The following is a 24793-nucleotide window of genomic DNA, read 5'->3' on the forward strand; positions in this document are numbered from 1 at the left end:
AGAAGAAGAAAATCAATGGAAGCACTGAAGTATAAAAGCGATAACCAAATAATAGTATAATACTAGCAGATTCCTTGACGGCCTAGAAACTCATCACTTATCAGAGGCCTCAAGTATTAAAATGATTACTAGACGCGGTTACAGCAAATTGAAGTTCTGCAAGAGAAACAATTCAAGAACTTTAGAATCACCCACACATGAAGCAGGAAAGCTTCACAGGAAAATTTCATCTGCCACGATGGAAGTGATACCAGAATAAGCACTATACAGATGAGTTCTAGCAATGAAAAACATACCTGGAGCACTTGCAATCACCACTAGAACTTCTGACTACCAAAAGGCCTAAAGCAGGATAATAAATGTCAAGTACTGCAGTCAACAGATTATACAGATAAGGATAAGTTGTTTTTCATATAGGGTGTAGGGGAAGATGGCAAGGCTTCGCCTTTTTCTCCCGAGTCGACCTTCTGTAAGCTAGAAGGGAATCAGAAAAGTATGACAGCCATAGTTTAAGAAAAGAAAAAGAAAAAGAAAAAGAAAACATCCCTTATATAATACTAAATACAATGTGTTACATTCTGAGCTATGGTACAAAGTAGATCATGGACTTTAGTTTGAAAAGAGAAGTTATTGATCCTTAATAGAATATGTAATTCTTCATCGATTACATAACTTTTACCTTCTAGAGGATACGTTAAAAACAAACAACCCAAGCAATATCAGGAAAGAAATACAAAGCAAAGATGGATAACCACCACTAAGCAACGTATTTCAGGGGCACCAAATCCTATTTGGGTTACCGTTATTATCTATGACATGGGCAACAAAATCATCCAGAGGTTTGTAGTTTCGATGCAGCATCCTTGTCTAAAAACCAGGTAAGCTCCTCTTCAGCTGAAACCTCAGTACAAGGGGGAGGAATCCCATCAGGAGGAGGTGCACTACCCAGAGCCACATCAACCATATAGGCTAACTCTGCTCCCGTGATCACCATTGCTATCTCTGAAGCCGAGTTAATTACTGGAAAGGTGAAAGTAATCCTTGGTGGAGGAGGCTTTGGTGAGTCAGTGATGAAGGTGACTAGCCGCTCCTTCTCATGGCGGTGAGGACGCGAAGGGAACAAAGAAGCTACATGTCCATCTGGCCCCATACCTAATAGCATAAGATCAAATTTGGGGAATCCAGTAGCTGCTGATAGAGGCAGAACTTTGCTCTCAACCAATTGTTTCAGACGGGCCTCATAATCAATAGCTGCACCCTCAGGTGACTCCTTGTCATTGATCGCATAAGTGTTAGAAGAGGGGATCGGAACCTGCCAAAAGAAGCCAATCATCCAATTAATTTTTGGAAGTTACTAGTCTAGCCATATCATCCAATTGATTTCAACCTCTAGTATGTAAAGTCATTTTTTTTAATAAGGTAAAGGTTTATTGACTGAGTACCAAGAGTTACAAAAGACTTGGGAATATCCATACAGCCAATTACAACATCTCCCTAGCAACTCCAAAAAGTCCATATATTGATCTATATTATCAAGAACCTAGTAGCTAACCCGATGAGATTGAAAACTAACAGAAACTCAATAAATGCAATTTGAGCATAACATTACCCAAACACACACACACAAAAAAAAAAGAAAAAAAAAAGAAAAAGGGGGTTCCAACATAAGAAATGAAACACAATTTAGCTCCGTTAATCCTAATTCATTATTCTGGTCGAACCATCGAAGTAGAACTTCTGACACTATCTATTTTAGGATCATCGTTCCTTTTGCCCTTCCAGCTTCATTGACAAGATTAGAAGCGGATTCTGGATTTTAAACAAGTGCGTGCAGAGCAGCACTACACCCTATACTTATGTGTTTCAATAAATTAAGATTTACAGAAATACTATGTAACTACCGAAAATTATAAACTATATGTATACATTATAATTTGAGGTGAAGGGAGCAATTATAGTTGGATCTCCCATGAACAAGATAATATAGTAGGGGTGGCAAATGGGCCGTTTGGACTGAAGCTGGGCTGAATCCATAGATGGGCTAATGCCCAACCCTGCCCAAAGTGCATTTGGGCCAGGATGGGCTGGGTCAAGATGGGCTAAACAATGGGCCGTAACCCAACCCGCCCAACTTGACCCAATTCTTTACAATATTCTCAACTTTTAAACAAATCAAAAATCTTAAAAAATTATAAATTTATTTTTCCAAGCTATACTATATCAAGCTACAATTAGTTTTTTTGCACAAATAATCAAAACCATCAAAAAATATTTACCCATTTTCAAAAGGAAATGAATTTTTTTGCAACCTAAAGAAAGGAACTGTTATCATGACAAAATACTAATCACATCAACGTTATCCACGTATGAGTTATCATATCCCCTAAAATTGACTTGAGTGAGAGTACTAGAGTTTGACTTATTGTTCTATATCTAAAGCTCCTTAAAACTGCCTTCACAGATCAAAATTTATTCTCTTGCTCATGCTTTTCTAAATATATGGTGTTTTGAAAAAATCAAATTTAAACACTTTTTGGATATAAAAAAAAACTCAAACGTATGCTTTTTACTCAAAATTATAAAGATATTCACTGTAAATATTTCCTCAAAAGTTATCCCAGTACATAAATTATATTCAAAATTATTTCGAAAAGTAAATCAAAAGAAAATTATATGTTAATTGACGTAATGAATAGTGATTTTGTCAAATTTCTCTCTTTTACCCCTTTGTCTTATTTATATATTTTTATGGTTGTCTTGTACATAACTAAGAGTGGCAAACGTGTGTCGGTATGGGTGGGTCGAAAAATAGGTTAAACAAAAACGGATAAGCATAGACCCTAAAGAAAAAACAATTAAAAACTTAAAAATAAGAAATTTCTAGTAAAAAATTTAAAATAAGGAAATTAAAAAAAAACTAAAAAAAATCTAAAAAAAATTAAAAATAAACATTTTTAAAAGTAGAAATAATTACAAAAATAAATCTAAATAATAATTAAAAAAGAAGTTAATCATGTTTTGTAGCTTTTATACATATGAATGGAGGACAATTGATGGGTCAGTTTGGGCTCATTTGATGGACCAATTTGGGCTGATGATTAGTGATGGGTCAACTTGGGCTAGCCCAAATCAGCCCATCTTCAAAATCACTCTAGCCCAAACCCATTATAGCTTAGGCGGGTTGGGCGGGTCAAATGGGTTTGGGCTAGTTTTGCCACCCCTATAATATAGCAACTGTAGCACCCGGAGCAAACTATCACAACAGGCATAAACAATCTCTTGATGATGATATTGCAGTGCCTCAATTTCTTGTTACTCGAGAAAAGAAAGATACTCCCTCCGTCCCAATTTAAGTGTAGTAGTTTGACTGGACACAAAGTTTAAAGAATAGAGACTTTTGAATCTTGCAGTCCTAAATTAAAGATGTGTGAAATGTACTAAAATATCTTTGAATCTTGTGATTATGTTTGAATTGTCAATTTACTAAATATAAAAAGAGCCACTCTATTTTAGGCAGACCAAAAAGATTAGTAAGACAATTAAATTGTGACAGAGGGAGTATATTAATCTGATGTAGTACCGCACCTTAGAAAGAAAACCATCCCAAGCAAGTTTGTAATTGCTGTCATCGTGATCCAAAGGAACAACCCTCTCGTCCACCCAAAAAATCCACCATTTTGACCAATCAACTGAGTCTTTATACGGTGGTTCCACCAATTTCCTGTTAAACTAGTAATTATCAATCCTAAATCTTAAAGGGGTAATTAAAAAAGCCTAAAAACAATGTTCGATAAAAAAAAAATGTTACCTCATGGTGTCGATAAGAGAACCTCCAGAGAGAACAACAGTGAAAGAACCTTTTGCTTTGATGAATTTTTGGGACAAATCAGCAGTGTATTTCGCGAGGGCATTTGATACATCTTCTTCTGAGTCGAACTTTAACACCGTCTTCTTCCCTTTCTCGGTTGCCATCTTAGCTTAAATCTCAAGTTATTTCCTGAGTTTTGAGAGAGAGAGAGAGTGTGTTTTTGCACTTGAAAGGACCATACGCTATATTTGCAAATGAAAAACACGAGTGGATGGATACTTTGCGCACTGTAAACTAAGCACGTGGCAGGAATTAAAAAAAAAGACAAAAAATCAGCACGTTGCCTTATTCATTTTCATTTGTAGAGAAAAAAAAAAAATCTTTTGATTCATTGCATTTGAATAGAAGAAAATAATATTTTCAGATATTTTTATGTATAAAAATAAATATAGAGTGCAAAAAAGACATAAAACTAAAAATATTTTGTAAGTGGAAATAGTTTCTGAAAAAAAAAATCACTTAAAAGGAAGTAGTGATTAATTTCGAAATGTTTAATGTTACCTATTTGTGTTATGTTTTTTGTGTATGTGTTTTTCATATGTACACCACGTTAATCATTTCTAATTATGTAGCTGTAAAGCAATAAAAAATCAATAATCTTTTTAATCTAATTTTATACATCAATATGTTATCTGAATATCATCTAAATTTGCAAAGATGATTAATCCAATTAAGTAATTTAGATACTATTGTATTTTATAGTGTAAAAATATTCAATGGGGTGGAATCTTAGTAGGCGTTTGGACATGCAATTTGAAATCATGAGATGAAATTAGCGTTTGGACATGCATTTCATCTCATAATTTCAAACCATGATTTGAAATTCCAAATCATCCAAAAAGGTATGATTTGGGGTTCCAAAACATGGTTTCAAAATTTTTAAATATAAAATTTGACCCATAAGTTTATATTTTGTAAAAAAAAGGCCCATAAGTTGGCAGATATTTTTAACAATTACTCCCACCAACCATTTACCAACCTTTATTTATGTCTACCGTGCGGGAGAATTATATTAAAGAGTAGTTACATTATTATTCATGTTAAATTTTCTTTTTTATTGAACTAAAGTTTGATCAATTAATGTTGTATTTTTTAGAAAGGCCTTCTAGTAGCGTATTAATTTTGTTATGAACTATGATTTGCTCATTTAGTAAGATTGTATAAGAATTGAGAATATTTTGATAGTTTTCAAAACTTGTGGGGTTTTTATATTTATAAGAAAAAATATAACTTAAGAAATTTAAATTGCATGTCCAAACATGATTTCAAATCATGGTTTCAAACCATGTCCAAATGGCTCCTTAGATAATGTACTTCTGTGTAGATGATTTTTTTACCAAAGGAAAAATGATGAGTTTGTAAGAGAAAAAGGTACAAAGTATAGCAGGGTGTAAAACATTAATTGGTTCTTATTTTTGTTTCTTTTCTCATTTTTCTTCCTTTTTACTTTTGTTTTCTTTAATGCAACAATTTTTTTTTATTGTGATTTTACTAATACTAATGTAGATAATAAAATTTAGTAACAATTCTTGTGCCGAGGATCTATCAGAAACAGTTTCTCTGTCTCCCAAGATAGGGTAAGATTGTTGGGATATATACTATTAACCATGTGTTTGGATATAATATTTATTATAGAACAATTATTTATTCATTATTTAATAAAGAATTAAATAGATCATGTACTAGTATGTGTGTCCTTTACTTATATAGTAGATGATTTAGTGTATAGAGTTTAGCTTATACACGAAAGATTAAATCGTCGGTTCTTATAAGTATAAAATTTATGTTCACAATCTAAGATGGAAATTGGACAAAGCCATCGGTATGATTGTAGCCCAAGATTAATAACGGTATAGTTCCGTCTTCTTGTGCCAGTACATTTTGTATGTATTGAACGGACCAAGTAAAGATAAGTATTTTTGTACTGAATATATAAAATAAATTCTCTAGTTCATTAAATGTACTCATACTCTTAATCTTGATATAATTATTATGATCAATGTGATTTGTTCATTATTTTGATTTATTAAAATGTACGACCCAATTGCGGGTCTATGTATTCCTGGTAAATTGGATAATGGCAAATTACATTTATGAAATAATAATTAATTGATAGAATCCATGTCTCGACTTTGAGATTGATGATACCCCTTTATGGATACTTATAAGTCTCGTGAAAACCTGCGAGATGGATTTTGTATCGTCACATGATGTAAGTTAAACGAAATATAAAGGATTCAATTAGTCAATGAATTAAATTGTCAGTAATTTAATTTAATCGATTGGTATCTGTAATCTTAACATGGGGAGTTAAATAAGTTTTAATGTATGCTTTTGAAATTAAACTGAGGAGTGCAGTTCCGATTTTTTAGTGGAATAATTCGTAATTTATTATGGTAGGATTAATTCAGATTTTTTGAATTAATTCCATAATAGGAAGCCTCGTTAATTAAATTTTGTGATCTCTGCTGTGCCCGAATAATAAAGAATTAAATAGAATATTATTTCTTGGTGGAAAATAAAGACGCAACAGGTTTTGGAAAAGGGTGAAAACCCAAAACCCGTAGTTATAAAATAGGGGTCTTATTCCATAAGGAGGCTAAGGGTTTTAGAAGTTTCTTCAACTTTTTCATAGAAATTCGCCCACACGAATTTCGCAAAATTCTGGTATTATTCGAATTACACAGCAGAAGACTGTGAAACTGAAGAATGAACATGTGGATAGCTTTTGCTCGTGCTTGAGGGTTTGATTTGCAGCCGCGGTCACGCTCCAAGAGTTAAGTATCGATTTTATGTTTGATTAAAATATTTGATTATGTGTTGTTTATATTACATTCAAGATCAATCCTGACTATTTGCTTCCGCTGTCTACCCTTTCCAGACCCACTTTGTGAAATTTTACTGGGTATGTTATTGTTGTTCTATACTAGAATTTAGTAATCATAGTCGAAAAATCCTATACACAATTTATTTCTCAGAAGATAAAATATTTTATGGTTTTGCAAATAAATGAATAGTTAAAAAACAACTAAAATGAAAAAAAATGTTGGATATATTAAAGGTGCGAAATGTAAACAACATTGAAATTCCCAATAGGTATTGGTAATTGTGCGATCTATAGGGGAGGTAAATGGAGTTTAATGCTTCCTTAGCCCTAAATTTATCATCACTACTAGATAGGTGCAGCCCGTGCCCAACATAATGTCATTAAATATGTTGCTGCAGTGTAATAAAACAGTATGAAACCATATAAATTCAGATATGATAAGATAATACAATCACATGTACAAGGAATGATCCAAAATTTTAATAACTTACGAATCATGGTTGAAGTGTGGCTTCTTTTCTACCTATCTATGGGTAGATTACACATATTTTTCCTCCATTCTTTTAATTTGAAATATCTATTTACAACTTTAAGCCAACAACCAAGTCGTTTAATTATTTGGTCTTCAAAGGCGAATGAACAATATAATTCTAGAGTCTAGCTTTAACAGAGTGAATATTTCCTTTAAGAAAAGATATACTATAACGGAAAAAAATCACCCAAAGTCTTATGTTATGCCCACTTTAACCCGCACATAAAAATACTAAATGATCTCAAATGGCAACAGAATCCCAAGCTCACCTGACTGTTTGCTATAAATAAATTTATTTGTTAAATTTCTAAACTTCATTGGATACACTATAATAAAGATCAGTAATCATTGAATATGCTGCAGTATTTATATTTCCCCATAATCAGATTTTAGCAAAGTCATACATATTGACTTTACATATATAAACTTTTAAGCAAACCACACACTTCCAAGATACAACTATAAATAAGTGTGAGTTTCGTTGATTAGCAATATAGAAAGAACTCCCTAAACATATGTTAATTGAGTAAACATCATGCTATCTGTAAATTTCATGTCATTACAGGAAAATACAAAACCAATGAACAAAAAACACAAAGGTAGCTACTTGGTTATTTCAGCCACAAGTCACTTGATAGGAGTTAAGTAGTTCAATTCAACAACACAAAGATGTTATAATGCAAAAGGACATGAAGAAGATTTAACGACATGAAAAAGAATTAAACAGAATTTACCAAATTAAGCGTCCGTTTGATTAATTGAATTATGCTATATTCATAAGCTCTCTGTACAACACCTGGGACTAATGTGAGCTCATCTCCCTCCTCAAAATTCCAAGCAGAGCAATAGCTCGGACACATTCTACTCCCTACACCGTTTTCCTTGTTTCCCTTTAGTTTCTGCCAGGAAAATATGATCTTCATGAATGCACTGAAAGAGATGTGATACAAAATTCTAGTATCAAAACTAACAAATCTCCCTGTAGCATCCCTACTTTTAGTACTAAATTGATGTAGAAGCTGCACCAGGTATCACAATGCAATCCTAGACCAGTGTACACAATTCATTCTTAAAAAAATAAAAAAAAAATAAAAAAAAACCGGTGTACTCTATATTTCTCATTAACCATTATATTTAGGAAAAGTCGCTAATAAATCAGTTTACGTAGAAAGCTATATGATTATAGACATGATGAAAATAAACAGTATCAAGAGTTGATGCGTTCTGCAGCGTAGAGAGAGATGGTTAGTAGTAGTACCTCTGGAATCTGCTGCAATGTTGGATACCTTTCTTTAGAAGGTTATTCATACACGAGCCTCTTTAGGATGCAAAATCATATGATCTAGGAACAGGTCTTTTTTTGGCCCAAGCAAATCCATATTTTTTGGCAGTATATGTTTGATTTTATCTCAGGATGTTTAAAAATCCCTCCCTTAAATCCAACCTGAAAAAGTGAGCAATCAACAATACTCAACGAAAGTTTATGAAGAAAACTCTCATTACTCTCTACATTCGGCTGAAGTAAACTATTAGCTCGTGCTATTTTCTCTAGGATATTATTTAAGTACCTTTTGAAAGAAATTCGATTGTAGTAGTGTAGGGTACCTGTATTATATTCTTAGACATTACTCATGAATCTGAGAGTGACAATATTGGACACTAAATGAAAAAAAATTACATAAAAAAAAGGTTCATTGTTTAAGCCCATGCCCAGAGCAAAATGAATAACAAATCAATTAAACAATATAATTTAAACACCAGATAATGTTAGCGCGCTATAGCTAGCAACATGAAAATCGAATGAGCTGATTTGTCGCTCTTTATAGCTTTGTTCAGCCATTCCATTTGGTCAGTGCCACAGAACCTTTGTCTTTGTATTCATCTTCAATCTCCTTCTATTGAAAGACATGGATGACTTTATAATTTATTACTACTATTTATTTTATAATTTTATATGCTCGTAAAATGTACGTTCGGGGCATCAAATTCAAGTCATGTTACTGAGAAATTTTCTGTTAGTGTTCACTGAAAATGGAAGTTGTACCATGCTTAACCTATTACAGATGAAACCTTCAATCCATTCCGGGAATCTTTGGTGGTAAACTGGAGAATAAACAAATTCAAATTTAAGACCCGAATTGATGTCCGTGTATATGCAAGTTTTAGTACTTCACCTATTATTTTCTCAACACTCTTGCTGAGTTCCAAAAATTTATGTTGCACTTAAAATGACTAACATATAACTACATGCGCACACACTCGCATAGAAATTTAACCGATTTATAATTTTTTAATAACTTTTGTAGCCAAATTTAAACAAAATAAATATCTAAACTCTCGAAAGTGCATCTTTCTAATGAAAACCTTTAAGGTTACCAAAAATATTGACTAAAACTGGAGATACCATATGGAAAATAAATCAAAGATATTTTGCGCATCTGTAAATTATACTTACTTGGGTATAAATTAAACCGGAGACAATTTGCATGCAGTGATTTCCGGCAAATAACACAGCCTCTGCTTGGGCTTCCACTATCCAAGCTGATTTTCATCTCCATCTTCTGCTACCCAAGCATTGTCATTAAGCACACATAAGAAGGCCTTATGGAAAGAGAAAAAAAAAACAACTACAGGTCCATGGCAGAGGAGGCACAAGTAAGAGCAAAGAAGGATCGAAATGGAAAATTTAGATAATGTAGAAGCAAAATCTATAAATAACAAGAAAGTAAAAGGAAGAAAAACTGATGACCTCTAAAATTCCATTGAATACAGGGCAGATGAAATATATGGATTTCTTATTCCCAGATTCAAAGAATTTTTTAATTTCGACTACTCTGTTTCTGTAGACACAATCTCAACCTCAATACAATTCAGCAAACGACAGCACCGGAGACGAACCAAATAACATTGAAATAGCATGTTTGAAAACTTAGCATGGAGTTTGCATCACTGAACTATCTAACTTCTACCACATAGAAACAAATGCTAACAGGATACAAAAATAAATTTAAGACAAAATAATCAAACAATACAGTGAATCAAAATAAGATGCAATGATATTAACAAAAATGGAATCTTTGTCCATTTAAATGAGGAACAAGTATCGGACGCTGATTAAAACGCCACTTTTCTCTAGAACCAAGAAGCGAACCTTTGCTACATTGTCACTTCTCCTACCAAAAATACTCAAAAAAATAAATATATCATTGTATAAAGGGGAAAGTATATAAAAATGAAACCCATTATTGCTTAGCTACTTGCTCCCTCAATTTAATCGCCTGTTTCTTTATAGCCTCCACATTCAGTCCCTCCCAGCAATGAGAAAACACAGAAGTAGGTGAGCAGGAGGAGGATTATAAAAGCATAATGAGGAATCTATCAATCTAGTGTGCAAAACAGTTGAGCAAATAGAACCCCCAAAAGATTTATACCTCAAAAAACAAATTAATCAACGATTATTAGATTTTTCACATGTGTTATGCCTGCCACAAAATAAAAATTCAAGTGGTCATACCTCAATATTTTCCCATTTAGCTGCCCGAAAAAACTCTTGGGTAGGAACCGGCTTGAGAATTTTCTTTGTTCAGATAAAAAATGGAAGATAATAATCAGCACCGAGAAGTATATCAGAGAACCTACAACCAAAAACCAAAGAATTATGCTCAGCTTCAGAAATCAAGAAAACCTAAAATTAAAAAAAAAAAAAAAAGAATTAACTGGAGAAAGAGAAAAGAATGTTTCATAAGATTTTGCCAGAAACTTGAGTAGCTAACCTGAATAATCAATCTGAGATAGATCTGATAAGAACCAAAAGAAAAAGTGAGTGATACACCACACCCAAAGAATGATATAAAAAATCAATTTCTCGCAATCCCTTTTTGACTCATATCTTGATAATATTCAAAACTTTATGAAACCACAGAACTAAATCCATCAAATGCCCAAATAGATTGAGAAATATAAAGTATAAAGAGTCTTATCAAAACCCATTACATACCTACATCTTTCTAAAGATCATAATAAATCTGTCCATTCAGTTTGCAAACCCATATAGTCCAATACATAAATTTCTCGTAACTGAAATACTTTCTTTGGGTTAAAAAACAAAGATGAATAGAAATTGTGCTGACACTCTTGGCATAGACGGTTCGGTCGAAACAGCTAAATTATGCAGCAAACTTACCGTTTAATCAAAATGCTATAAAATTGGACAAATAAACAGCAACCACAATGGAACACAAAAAGGGATATAACAAAAGAAGATAAAAACACAATAAAACAACTAAAGAAGATAAAAACACAATAAAACAACTAAGTGTTAGCAGACAACTACAACAAAAGATGTCCAGGAAAAAAAAAATGAGACAATCTAAGCCTAGGAGTAGTCATGTTTGTGAAGACTGTGATGACTTAATAATTATCAGCCTGGTCCTGATTTTCTCATACTCCCTCCGGATCATAAAAAGTGTTCACTTAGCCCTTTTTCCTTGGGTAAAAAAAAGTGTCCACTTATTAAATCAAGAAACAATTAACCTTTCGAAGCATTTTACCATAACATATATTGAGGTTTTAAGATAGGCAGATTAAGCACAACACACTCGAATATTCATTATCAAAATGGTATGGAAGTCAAAATCAACACTCAGTATTTTTTATATTTTAGTCAAAATCAACGAAAATCCAACTGGTAGCATCGTACCCATTTTACAACCAAACTTTTTTGTGAACCAAATTGAGATGATCTTCAAAGTAACAGTTAAAAGACAAAGAATCTCGAATATCTATGATCAAAATGGTATCGAAGTCAAAATCAACACTCAATATTTTTTAGCATTCTTTTTCACCAACAAAACTTCAAAAACAAATACTTGAAAATTGCAGCAACGGCCTGGGCTAGATGATATGAGTGAAAATTACACAATATTTTTCTAAAGCTTCTTGATTTGCTGATAGATTGTTTTCACAAATAGTGGCGCGTGAAAAAGGTGATTATACTGTATTTTTAGTATCTACTAAGAAGGAGAAAAGCTTGTGGGTTTGGTTAAAAAGAAGAAGCTTGTCGGTTTGGTTAAAAAGAAGCTTCTGGGTTTGGTTAAAATGTCATAATTGCCCTTAGGACGGACGACGATCCCAGCTTCCACTCATGCTTCTATATTATCATTATATTATATTATTAGTAGAAATAAGCCCTCCTCGACTGGCTTGACACTCTAGCAAAACATGCAGATCTTCGTGAAAACGCTAACAGGGAAGACAATAACCCTTGAGGTTGAATCTAGCGATACTATTGACAATGTCAAGGCTAAGATTCAGGATAAGGAAGGTATTAATTAATTTGTTAATACCTGTAATTTTCCTCATTTCTTTGTTGCATTATTGTGAAACAATAAAAGGTATCTCATTGGCGGGTACTTTCTAGGTATCCCTCCGGACCAGCAACGTTTGATATTTGCTGGTAAGCAGCTTGAAGATGGCCGTACGCTAGCTGATTATAATATCCAAAAAGGTTAGTGTGTTATGAAATTGGAAACTTTGATTTGGTTTAATTGTTAGTACACCCTTTGTCCCAATTTATGTGGCACAGTTCGGATTTCGAGAGTCAAACCATTTAATTTTGACCGTCAATTCGGGCTCTGAATGACTGAATCTTTAATTTTTTGAAATAAAATTTATATATTTAGATACTACATAATAAATAGTAGATAATTCAAAATATTTACTCCCTCCGTCCCAAAATAAGTGTCACCTTAACGAAAATCACGTCCATTAAAAAATCAATAAATACAATTTGGAGTTATTAAACTAACCCTATTTATTAGATGTTTTCTGAGAATTGAACAATATTAAAGAGGACTACTTCATTAATGCAAAGGGAATAGTTGGAACACTTGCCAATTTTGTCTTGAATTCCTAAGGAGACTTATTTTGGGGCAATTTTTTTTGCTAAGTTGACACTTATTTTGGGTCGGAGGGAGTAAAATATAGGTAATAGAAAGACTTGTTTGAATCTCGAAAGTGCCGCATAAATTGGGACAGAGGGAGTATTTGTTTTGGTTAATTATTTATTTTATTTTATTTTGAAAATAACAGAGTCCACTCTGCATCTTGTTCTGAGGCTTCGCGGTGGGATTATTGAACCTTCTCTTATGGCTTTGGCGCGGAAGTACAACCAGGATAAGATGATTTGCCGCAAGTAAGTTTTCCCTAAACAAAATTGGCTGATATTCACGCGTGTGGTATTGAAATGAAATGGACCTGAATTGATGAGAATGAATATAGAGAATTTATGTAGTCGATTCCAATTGATCTCGATTTGAGATTGTAAACCTTTACATGACTTGTAATTGTAGAAGCTATTGGTATTTTGCAAAGTTTTGATAGTTCTGGTTGCGGATAGGTTCTATCTGTTGTTCCCCTTAGACCCTTCAAATAATCAGAGAAGATTGATGCAGTTGATGCACTGCTAAAATGTCGATCTAAGATAGAAGAATGATTGTGTGTGGTGAAATGCCATATTATATTCTTGTTCTCACTTGTAACAGATGGTGATTATCCTTCACTTTTGTATTCCTTGTTGGTACTGGAATAATTGTTGTCATGGAGATGCCATGGAAAAGTAACTTGGACGTTGGTACTGGTGGTCATTTTTAGGTATGGTCTTATGGTTTTGTATTGCACAAGAAAATTAATGTCTGTTAGCTGCTGTTAACTAATTTGCATGCCCGAGAGCATTGTACTTAGCTAAGAAATTAAGATCCCTTACAATGTTATGTGCATTTGAGGCAAAGAAGAAACTAGAAAGTTACACTTCGATGGCATGAGAGGAACATATACCTGCCCAGTAGTTCTTTTCCCTTAAGCTATCAACTGTGTACATATTTGCTAGTATGGTTCTTCTGATATTTTTGTTTGCTTTTCGATCTGCTTTTGTACCATTTGGTATACATGATATGGAAGATATCCTGGACAAGGTAGTGGCTAGAATGTGATATTTCTATTTGCTCAAGTGACTATCGAACAAATCATTGTTCTCATTGCCATCTCTTGAGGGGTCGCATGATCATTGCATGACTAAATAAAATTTTGGTGCTAAAGAAGTCCGTTCCTATGTATTTCCTATAAAAAGAAGTCCACGTGCTATGAATTTGCATTTATTGGCTTAAGTTGCGTGACTAATGAAGTTATGGTCTTTTTATCCTTCCTATTGGGTGTATTTATATGTGTTCTTTTGCTGCAGGTGTTATACCCGCTTGCACCCTCGTGCTGTCAACTGCAGGAAAAAGAAGTGTGGCCATAGCAACCAGGTATCTTCTTGGTCAATTTTGTGAAACATTTGTGTATTACTGGACTCCATACTAAATGGTTCTTCTGTTACCTACTTTTATTTCGGTTGAGGCCAAAGAAGAAGATCAAGTAAACAGGTGGTTGGTTGCATTTGCTGTCAAGACACTTTATAATTTGGCACTCCTTTGTATTTTACTTGCTTGTTTAACTTTTGTTCTGTACTTCAATGTTTCTTTCACTTTATAACAAAAGTTTTAAAATGATATTTCCAATTGCTTTACTCAACTGAGTTTTGTCAAGTGCACAAGTTGGTTCAAGCCTTATGCTTTAAATTTTGTTATTAGCGGCTTCCTTTTCATTGATAAGCCGCGTTATGCAATATGCATGAAACCACCCATTAACACGCCTTTATAAACCATCAACTCACTTGACACTTGTCTTGTTTTTCTCTTTTAGCTCCCTGTTTTTAAACCGAAAGAGAATTGCTCTTCCATAATTTCTTGCTGTTGGATTCCATAGTAGTTAGATTTCTTCACCAGCAATTCCAAATGGTTTCCTGCTAGGAGAGGCATTTCATTGCTGCCTCTAGCTTTAAGTACCCGTCTAAAAACAGAAAAGAAAAAGAAATCACTTTTGACAGCTTCACATATTTAACCTTGGCTATTGAAATTGGCTTATCTTGACTAATCTGTATTAGCTTTCTATAAAATATATATATATAAAGCCGGGACATAGGCCCGGTGATGTGGCACTCTAAAAACTCAGGATTTGTATTTATCTATTTTCTTAGAATTTTGCCATTTACTCTCTTGTTTAAGTGTTGTCAAAATAATTTAAAAAAAAAAACAAAAGACACATCTGTTAAGTTCTCCTGCAGTTGCAATTTACAATTTCAGTTACACTTCTACGTAATATTTAACCCTTCGCTGTTTAACCTGTACCGTCACATGTTACGCCTCTTTGTTGGAGGAAAACAAAATAACGCCTTCGTTCTCCTTGAAAAAATTGCCTTTTCCTGCCCCTCTTATCATCTTTTTCCTCCCACTTGCAGTGTAAATCTGCTTTTGATTCCTTTTTTTAATCCAATACACAAGTTTGCTTTCATGGACCTGTAATCAACTGTTCATGCTTTGACAGAACACTTCTTTCGGATAGAGACGTCTATTAATAATTGCTAATTTGCTTTTGATATTTTATCTACTGACCGAGATCGTTGGGTTTAGGGCATTCTTCTTGAAACTTTGTTAAAAAGAGATGCTTTCCTTGTAAGGATTTAATATATTTAGTATTACTCTTCTTTGACTTCTAAATCTCTGTTATGTTAGTTTGTTCTCAGCATTCACGGCCTATGATGGAAAATATCGGCAAACAAAGGATATGAGATTTTATGGGTGCACAAAAGCACACTGAACAACCGAGAATACTTTAACATTTGATTGGTGTTTCACTAATCTTTACTTGCGAAGTTTTAGTTTTTGTTGAATTTTATGGGTGCTCAAATTGAAAAGTTTTAAATTAATTTTCTTCATTTGGTTGAATTTAAATTAATTTTCTTCATTTGGTTGAATTTTGTCGCAGGAACTCCCCCCCCCCCCCCCCCCCCCCCTTTTTTTTTTTTTTAAAAAAAAAAAAGAAGTGGCTACAATTTTTAGTAACTGATCTTTCATAATGCTTTGTAACTAAAACTTCATAATAGTTTTGGCCTCACCAAGTTTGGAGTGAGAGTTTAGCCAATTAAATGGGAATACTAATTTGATACATTTTGAGTCGCAATCGTTCTACCTCCATGCATGTGTCTCTTTAATATATTCAAGTTTTTCTCCTTCTTTTCCTATTTTATTTTTTTATTTATATATAAAATATATGAAAACCTTTGAAAATAAATAATTGTCATTCTCTTGCCTCCAATGATTTAAGATTTATATGTTCATCACTTAGTAGTAATTAGTATTAAATACATGAAATAAAACGATTTTGTACTTCTACTTCTTTAATTTTTATTGTGTGAATACTATACAAGTGATAGATCTTAAATGTTTAAATGATATCTTAAAATTGTTGAAATTTTAAATTTAAATAAAATAAATACATGGAGCACTAAAGAAGGTAAATGAAAAGAAAAAGGCAAGAACAAAAAGAAAAAGACAAGTATTAACTACTAGGGAATTTGATCTCATCAATGACGAATAACAGTTTCTTCAATTCTTTCCATTACAATTCCTTTTCTTCATATATATCACCCTTTTTTAGTTTTAAAAATTGTTGCTGGAGGGAAATGAAAAAAAAATAATATTAAGAAATAGAACTATAAACAGCTTTTATCAAGAAACAAAATATTAAGAAAATAAATTGACGACATCTGAAGTTCGCATTCCCATAATTTTGTGTTAGTAATTTTGTTTTATTACAATCTTTCTGATTTAAATGAGTTCTCTCATATTAAACTGAAAATTTCCTAAAGGAAGTGAAATGTTTCTAACAGATATTTTCAACCAAATTTTTTTATATAGAACGCTAGAAGAGTACTGAAAAGATGATTTTTTTTAACATAGTAATTAATTTTAAAATGATGAAATTAATGTTAGTTTGAATTTATATTTTAAGACCGCGCGAAACGCGGGCAAATATACTAGTCCATATATATATGGAAACCTATTAGGAGTTTTTCAATTCCCATAACTCAGAAATTAAGACTTAAGACTTTTGATTAAGGCGGAGGGATTGACGACTTCTGATCAAGGACGGAGGGGTTCTAACTTTCCAACCGTACTACTAGGTACAACTTCATGCGAGTAAAAGGTATATGGAAGTCATTTACGGTAGTGCTATATTTTAATCCTTGGGTTTCATTTCCTTGACAGTTTAGAGCTTCATTCACGGAACTTTATTTTATTGTGATCACACAGAGAAGCTCTATACATACTGTTTCTCTTTCTAGTGAAATAAATTACAAGCTATAGCCATATTACCAAAAGAAAATCAACTGGGAAAAAGTTCTTCCTTCTATTCTCTGCACACAACCTTGGCTCTATCAATGTGGAAAAAAAAATTGATTTGTTGATTGAAGTTCTATCACTGCTGGCTCCTTTGAAAGTTTTGGTGTACTTGCTGAGCTCAAAATTCCCACCACTTGGAATTGCCACATGACAGGTCGAAGGAACTACCTTGGCCTACAGCATCCCAGTGTCGAGGTGATCCTAAGGAACTGTCTCCTAATTCCTCCATGTTCCAAAACTCTGCTTCTTCCTTCCACCTGAATTGTTCGATTGGTTTTCCTTCTCTGTCACTATCCACTCCCTTAATCCTCTTGTGGTCTAAACTGGCATTTAAGCAACCTGGGATATTGTCCTTCAAATCTAGTTCTACTCCTACATTTTCTGAGCTATTGTAGATTTCGCTGTCTATCGAGTCTTGGCTCCTGCTGCAACCACCATGGTTGTTTTCCAGCTGATCATTTAGTTCCTGTAACTGTTTGAGAACAAAGAAAATTACTCAACCTTTCATAGGTTAGGAGATGACCTTCAGAAAACTCAAGAAAAGGGAATTAAGGATATTACTTCCCTCCGTTCATTTTTTACGACTGTGTTTGTATGGACAAGAAGTTTAAAAAAGAAATAAAGACATTTAGTACGTATAAAGAGAATATCCTTAAAAAAAAAAATTCTATGGCTACAATAACAGCATATCCCGTGTAATCTCACGAGTGAGATTTGGGGAGGATAGGATGTATGCGAACGGGTTCAATAGATCATTGGCTTACAAGAAACTGTCAATAAGAGTAAAATTAGAAGTTTAATATTTAAAAGTTTTTGAGGCTCTCATTCTTTTTTGGAACAAGAAAGACTTGCCATATAAAACGGAGCAAAAAGAATAGTAAATACCTGCTTGAGCAAAGATTCCTTCTCTTTCTTCAATGATTCAAATTGCATAGCTAAATTGTCAAATTCTGATTTGAGTAGTCTGTATTCGTGTTCTATTTGCTTTGATTTCCATCTGGCCCTTCGGTTCTGAAACCAAATAGCAACTTGACGAGGTTGCAGGCCAAGATCTCTGGCCAACTCAAGCTTGTTCCTCGGTTCAAGCTTTGTCTTTTGTTTAAACATGGACTCAAGTACCTTCACTTGTTCATCACTAAACCTTTTACCATCTTCACTCTTCTTCTTAGAAGAACTGTCTTCTGCTTCCATCACTCTGTTGAGTGAGTTCCAATACACTGAAAGGTTAGTTTTGTGGTTTCAATTGCTTGATGGGATAAGAGAGAGTATTAAATTAATGTACTAATTTATTGGAAACTTGCTAAAGAGGTGGGGTTCTATTAATATACAGCAAACATGCAAGAAATATCTTAGTTTGGTTACTCTCAGGTGATTGGGACTTATTTTAAGCCAATCGTTTAAGCTATCGTGTGAGTATCTTTTTCTACTCCTATCACTTTTTGGACATCTCTATCTTGGACCCTTTTTTTTATTTTTTATTTTATGACGACATAAGCCGCATTAGCAACGCAGGGAGAGGTATCCCCATTTAAGCCCGCCGTCGCGGCTCGATCAGGAAAGCAAATTCTGCTTATCGTGGACAATTTCAAACGAGAGGCATCCCGTTATAACATCGTTTCAATAGTAGGCGTCCTTGTGGGTATCTTGAACCTCTTTTTATGCTTTTAGTTTGGGGCTACATTTCATTTCTTTGGCACTTTTCTCTCATTGTGAGATAATAAACGTAGCCAGATTGTGGCATTCTTAACGTAGCAAGACTGTGGCATTCTTCTATAGGACAAGTCCAAGATGTCCGTGTACGTTCTTATTGATATAAAAAAGCTTCGCACCCAAACTTTCAAAATTAGCTTATTTCAGAAAAGTATTTTTTGGAAAATAATGTTTAGTGTTTAACGGTTAATCAATTGGAAAAACACTTTTCCCTATATTAGAGAAATATTTTGTGCTTAACCAATGTTTTCAAAAGTGTTTTTGAGTAGCAATGCTTTTTTTAAGCACGGAAAACATTTAATTTATTCTTCAAAATGACTTAATTTTCTCTGTAAAGGCTTATCAAAAACACATTTGACTTTCTAAAATAAACATTTTCTGAAGATTTTTTTTTTTTAGCTTCCCAAAAATTTGGCCAAACAAGTTATAAGAAGATATTTATCATTCTAAGTAACCTGTGGTATTTTTAGGTCATTACTCTCAACTTTTTATGCACGATTATGTGCTTGCTCTTTGCAATGACCTCATAATTTACGATACTAGTTTATTTAAATTAGACTAGTTTAATATTGCCTAAAAATAAAAGATGTACTCCCTTCGGTTCATAATAAGTGTCTACTTAATTTTTTTTTTTTTTTTGATTCAAGTCTACTTAACTAATCAAGGAGGAAAATATTTACTTGCAAATTTACCCTATGACTTTTTATGAAATCGAGACATTATATTAATTAGGTAGTATTCAATTATGAATAGTTTAGTCAAGACTTATTTTTTCTTATAATATGCATTTCTTAAGGGGATTGATAAAAGTTAAGTAGACATTTATTTTAAACCGGAGGAAATAATACATTGGTATGTTGTAATTTCCTTCATAGAGAAAGAAAGATGCTTTAGAATTAGATGTGTTTTCACCGGGGCAGTAAGCTGATAGATATGGTCGCCTAATAGCGACAAAAAATATAGCTCAAATGATTCTCTTACATCATTAATAATCATGAGGAAGACGGAAAAAACATACAACAAGTGGCCAATTAGAGGACTTATCGTTGACTCAAGACTCCTTTTTTCCTGATGATTGTACCTCACCCACGTTAGCTAGCTTGAATCTTGAAGTTCTATCGGATTAGATAGAACTTAGTAGTAGTATAAATTTAATATTTTATATTTATATTAAAAATCCTCTTAATAGTATGATCAATTTATACAGAATTAAGTGAGTTATCTGTAGTTTTATTGATGTCGTACGTAACTCTATAGGTTCCGTCCTTGTTAAATGTCTCAAGTGTCTACTACACTCTAGCCAGATGTCATATGATTTTAGATATCTTCATTTTATTATGTCAAAGTAGCCATCCAAGTCCAAAGTAACATCGAAAGCAATCTTGAAATGCTGTCATACACTTTCGAAATTGAGTTAAGATTTGGTAACTAAAGTTAGTTCCCGTTCTATTCAAGAATCCCCATTGCTGCAGTAAGGAAGAGCATATAAGGTGCATATTATGACATTAATAACTCAAATATATATATATATATATATATATATATAACAAACGAGTCAAACGAGAAAAAAATCAGGTAGTGATTTGGTTTGAGCTTGGTTTGACTTGGTTTGGTGTTGAAAAACCATACCTGGTTTGGTTTGGTTTTATTAAAAAATTGACAGAACAAATGGCCCTTGACATTACGTTTATTGATTTTTTAAAATATTTTATACATAAAAGTATTTATCTGTAATGTAATTTATAAAAATTTCTTAAATTTTTTAGTAGTTTTGTATATTATCGTATTATTTATTTGAAACTTAGAATTTTGAATGTCGATAAATTTTATATCATGGATGTTATAACAAAAAGAAAGTCCAAACCAAAACCAACTCAACACTAATGTTAACAAAAGAAATTCAATTCTACGACTAGGAATGATAATAATGTTGGATATTTAGTCTTTAGTTTTGCATAATTGGTCTAGAGAGTGAAAATACATAACTTAATTTTTTTTCTTTGTCATGTAATTAATACTTATTAGCCGTACTTATTTTAGTATGACTTCGTATTTTTAGATTATGGCCATTTTTTTATGGCTTATTAATTAACAATAATTATTTTAACCGATTTTATTATCTTTTTGTTGAATATTTTAATACAATGTCATCACTCATCTCACATTTTGTGTTAATTTCTTAAGAAACACCTTAATTATATATTTGTATCTTACTAGGACTAAAGAAATATTTGAAGTAAAAGTTATATGTTTTGTATGAAGACTTTTCCGGGAAAAAATCCGAGAAAACCCGAATTTTATTTGTTTGGTTTGGTGTATAAATTTAAAAACCCGATAAAATTGGTTTGGTTTGGTATTTAAAAAATCCGAACCAACCCGGTCCATGTACACCCCTATATATATGTATGGAATGATATGGAGCATCTAATTTAGTTATGATTTGGATCATCTATGTTGTCACACTCTAGAACTTAATTAAGTCTCGTTTCCCTTATTCCATTTGTATTTTCAATCACTTCCTTTGTTTACAATGGAAAAGAATAGCTCATGAATAATTTATGGTTACGTCGCACCTTAACGTGGTAATTGACATAGGAGAACCATTTCTAATAAAATTAAGTCTCCTTTGTATTTGCATTTTGCAATCAGTTCCTTTGTAAAACAAAGGAAGGAATTTTTTTCCCCTTCTGACAAAACAACAAAAGGGATGGAAAAAGTTCCAATCACTTGTCGACACTATTTTAATTCATGCAAATTTTTCCTGTAGTAAAATCCAGGTATGTTGGGGGAGAGGGGGGTGGGCGTGGGTTGGGGGTGGGGTGGGGTTGCAATTACAGTATGATTACTTGTTACGATTTCATTTCAATTACTAGTCTGCCTTCGACATTCCCTTCCTTGTGATAGATTGTGTGTACAATGCCCGAGAACAAACTCATTGTCTTGTGACTGCTGAAGATTATCAGCGATTCCAGCTTCATATAAGTGAGTTGTAGCCTGCTATCCGAACTGAGGACAGATTTATGGGGCTAGTTTATCCCCAGAGGACGCCGCGACCTTTTATCCCAGTCGTTGCACCACGCTTGTTGCCTAGAGACAAGGGGACGAATTCAGAATTTTATGTTAATTATTGGATTCAAAGTGCGTGTGAATTTTACTTCTCTTTGATGTAATTTCTCATTTTCTATTAATACAACGGGTTCAGTTAAACCATCATGACTTATCTTAAATCCGACTATATTCTTAGGACATCCAAAGTCTTAAGTTCTGCGAAAAAGATGTGATGTTACTGTCATACCATCCTACGTATACTCACTGTCATTGAGCTCCGTGTCCTTCAATGGAGTGGTTAGCGTTTTACATGAGATAATTTAGGAGTAATATGTATGAATATATGTACCAGGAGCAAAATTGAGATAGGACATAGTAGAAATATTTCCACCACGATGATTCATTGTCAAAAAGGGTAGTTCCTTTTTTTTTTTTCAAAGGCGGTCCTTTTCTTTCCGGATTCGAGCTATTATTATAGGAGGACTCGGGACTACCTCGAGCAATTAAGCGAGCTTTTGCTTGTTTTAAGATGTATTTTTTATATTGGAGGATGCTGACTTATAACTTTCAAATATATAAATTTTAATATTAAAATATTGAGTTAATCTACCTTTAAAGTTTAGTCAAATTAACTACGAAAAAAGAAATATATCACTTTTGATATGGAGAAGTATCAATTTGATTGTTAGAGGTCTCTGTATTTTTATGCTTGTAAATTGATATGAGAAAAGTTATTTTTTCTTGCCATCTAATAGTCCAACTTTTCAAATATATAAATTTTAATATTAAAATATTGAGTTAATCTAATTCAATTTAACTTTAAAGTTTAGTCAAATTAACTATCTTAGTAGGGGTGTTAAAAAGTTATCTCTCGAAAATATATCACATGATTGTTATCGTTTTCTAATTTTTATTCTGTAGTTCTATACACCCACTTTGCGAATTTTGTTAGTGCATTGCAACTATTTTTTCTTGCCATCTAATCAAGTTCCAACTTTGTGAAAATGATATCTTAATTTGTCAATGGCCCATGATTATTCATTCATGCTCTCGTTCATTTAACAGGAAAACACCCAGATGCTCGGAATTGAAAGGGATTGATCGACTTACAAATATCTAGATTTAGTCAAAAAATGTCATTTACAGTTTTATTCGTTGATTCTTATCACTTTCATCGTTCGAGTATCTCTGAATGTGAATTGTTGTATATAAGCTTATGTTGGTATCTTTATTATGAATAGGTACAACAAGGACCAACGAAGGGTGTATATAAGCTTATGTTGGTATGTTTATATGAATAGGTACAACAAGGACCAACGAAGGGTTTTGAGTGATTCGAGGCTATGTACGACGATTGAATGTTGCGAAGGAAGTTCCAACACTTGAAGGCAAAATACGACCCCGAAGGGTCTCGTACGGGCCGTGCGCCGCATCCGGCGCACAAAATACCCCTTTCGATTCTCGGACATGTTATGCTTTGGGTTTGTGCGGAGCACGGCGGATGCCAGCACAAGAAGACACGATCATGCGATGGCCATGCGACGCTTGACCAAAGCACAAGCGGCGTCAGTTGTCCTATTTAGATCGGGATTGGGCCCACTTATCTCATATTTGCCCTAGCTTATAAATAGCCGTTTTTACCTTAGAATACAGGACTTTTGACCTAGAGAGAGTAGGAGCCGCCGTGGAGGCAGGAGATTATTGGGTTTTATCTTTTCTTCTCCTTATTACTAGTTTGTATATTTTCTTTGGATGATTTGTTGCTTTTCCTCCATGTCTATGTGGAGCTAAACTTCTCGTTCTAGGGTTGTGGTAAACCATGATTATTGATGTTTGGTGATTATTTCTTATCTTAATACGAGTTTTTGAGTTTGATTGCTTCTTTAATTCTGTTCATAATTGCTTGATTGTTTGGCCAACAGTTAGGTTTTATCGACTATCTAATACACATGCTTGGGAAAGATGTTGTTAGATTAGAGAAGGATTAAAGAGGGCGTGATCTGATTATCCCTATAGTTGGGCTAGGATTTGTGGCTAGGATAGGAATATACCTAGGCACCGCGTTCAATTAAATACCATAAACGAATTGCGTTCTTAACAAGTCAATTCCATAGGAATATAGGCGGCGAACTGTTTTGAATAGGCGAGTAGTAGTTCGGGAGAATACTACGAGAGTTAGTAATCCGGTAAATTAGCAATCACCGACAATTCGGATTAAAGGGAAATAGTTCGAAAACTCAACAAGATTGGTGAACCAACCGCAACCACGGAACATTCATCTCATTGATAATATAAAAACCCGCTCTTTCTTTGTTGAAGTTCACAAATTGTATCTTTTATCTTCAATTAGTTTATAATCACAATCTTCGAATTTCATCTCTTGTATAGATAATTTGGATAGTTTAATTTAGTTGACGGTTAATCATAACTCCCTGTGGGTTCGACATCCGATTTCTAAAATCACTATATTACTTGTACGACCACGTACACTTGCGTGTGCGTTTGGACGCAACAAGTTTTTGGCGCCG

General features: G+C 33.3%; 3 protein-coding genes and 2 long non-coding RNA genes across 6 annotated transcripts; 1 reads left to right on the plus strand and 4 right to left on the minus strand.

Moving 5' to 3' along the window:
* Nucleotides 1-527: 527 nt before the first annotated feature.
* Nucleotides 528-4055, minus strand: LOC132051726 (probable 6-phosphogluconolactonase 4, chloroplastic). Its single transcript, XM_059442919.1, has 3 exons — nucleotides 3809-4055; nucleotides 3586-3721; nucleotides 528-1312 (listed from the first exon to the last, which is right to left on the minus strand). The coding sequence occupies exons 1-3, from the start codon at nucleotides 3970-3972 to the stop codon at nucleotides 830-832; spliced, it is 783 nt and encodes a 260-aa protein (XP_059298902.1). The 5' UTR covers nucleotides 3973-4055; the 3' UTR covers nucleotides 528-829.
* A 2859-nt stretch (nucleotides 4056-6914) lies between these two features.
* LOC132051727 (ubiquitin-ribosomal protein eL40 fusion protein-like) lies at nucleotides 6915-14796 on the plus strand. 2 transcript variants are annotated; one of them, XM_059442921.1, is made up of 6 exons: nucleotides 6915-7039; nucleotides 12410-12550; nucleotides 12647-12682; nucleotides 13318-13420; nucleotides 14465-14530; nucleotides 14617-14796. In XM_059442921.1, exons 2-6 carry the CDS (start codon nucleotides 12448-12450, stop codon nucleotides 14642-14644), a joined length of 336 nt encoding a protein of 111 aa, XP_059298904.1. In that variant the 5' UTR covers nucleotides 6915-7039; nucleotides 12410-12447; the 3' UTR covers nucleotides 14645-14796. The 2 variants fall into 2 exon arrangements, with proteins under 2 accessions (XP_059298904.1, XP_059298903.1); XM_059442920.1 differs by having other exon boundaries at nucleotides 6917-7039; nucleotides 12647-12733.
* Nucleotides 7182-9808, minus strand: LOC132051728 (uncharacterized). The gene is made up of 3 exons (XR_009413870.1): nucleotides 9683-9808; nucleotides 8486-8671; nucleotides 7182-8126 (listed from the first exon to the last, which is right to left on the minus strand). It is a non-coding gene; the product is annotated as an uncharacterized LOC132051728 (long non-coding RNA).
* Nucleotides 10738-12376, minus strand: LOC132051729 (uncharacterized). Its single transcript, XR_009413872.1, has 3 exons — nucleotides 12096-12376; nucleotides 11001-11024; nucleotides 10738-10862 (listed from the first exon to the last, which is right to left on the minus strand). It is a non-coding gene; the product is annotated as an uncharacterized LOC132051729 (long non-coding RNA).
* Nucleotides 14797-17380: 2584 nt separating the features above from the next.
* Nucleotides 17381-18855, minus strand: LOC132051730 (homeobox-leucine zipper protein ATHB-12-like). Its single transcript, XM_059442922.1, has 2 exons — nucleotides 18393-18855; nucleotides 17381-17979 (listed from the first exon to the last, which is right to left on the minus strand). Exons 1-2 carry the CDS (start codon nucleotides 18696-18698, stop codon nucleotides 17626-17628), a joined length of 660 nt encoding a protein of 219 aa, XP_059298905.1. The 5' UTR covers nucleotides 18699-18855; the 3' UTR covers nucleotides 17381-17625.
* Between the last annotated feature and the right edge of the window lie 5938 nt (nucleotides 18856-24793).

This window comes from Lycium ferocissimum, chromosome 4, assembly GCF_029784015.1.
Source record: "Lycium ferocissimum isolate CSIRO_LF1 chromosome 4, AGI_CSIRO_Lferr_CH_V1, whole genome shotgun sequence".
Classification (NCBI taxonomy): domain Eukaryota; kingdom Viridiplantae; phylum Streptophyta; class Magnoliopsida; order Solanales; family Solanaceae; genus Lycium; species Lycium ferocissimum.

Coding starts and splice junctions, on each gene's coding strand:
- LOC132051727 (XM_059442920.1), top strand. CDS start 12,448: ATGCAGATCTTCGTGAAAACGCTAACAGGGAAGACAATAACCCTTGAG. Junction 12,734..13,317: donor TGATTATAATATCCAAAAAG/GTTAGTGTGTTA, acceptor TGAAAATAACAG/AGTCCACTCTGCATCTTGTT. Junction 14,531..14,616: donor AAGTGTGGCCATAGCAACCA/GGTATCTTCTTG, acceptor ACTTTTATTTCG/GTTGAGGCCAAAGAAGAAGA.
- LOC132051726 (XM_059442919.1), bottom strand. CDS start 3,972: ATGGCAACCGAGAAAGGGAAGAAGACGGTGTTAAAGTTCGACTCAGAA. Junction 3,722..3,808: donor TCTCTTATCGACACCATGAG/GTAACATTTTTT, acceptor CTAGTTTAACAG/GAAATTGGTGGAACCACCGT. Junction 1,313..3,585: donor GGGATGGTTTTCTTTCTAAG/GTGCGGTACTAC, acceptor TTCTTTTGGCAG/GTTCCGATCCCCTCTTCTAA.
- LOC132051730 (XM_059442922.1), bottom strand. CDS start 18,698: ATGGAAGCAGAAGACAGTTCTTCTAAGAAGAAGAGTGAAGATGGTAAA. Junction 17,980..18,392: donor AGGAATCTTTGCTCAAGCAG/GTATTTACTATT, acceptor GTTCTCAAACAG/TTACAGGAACTAAATGATCA.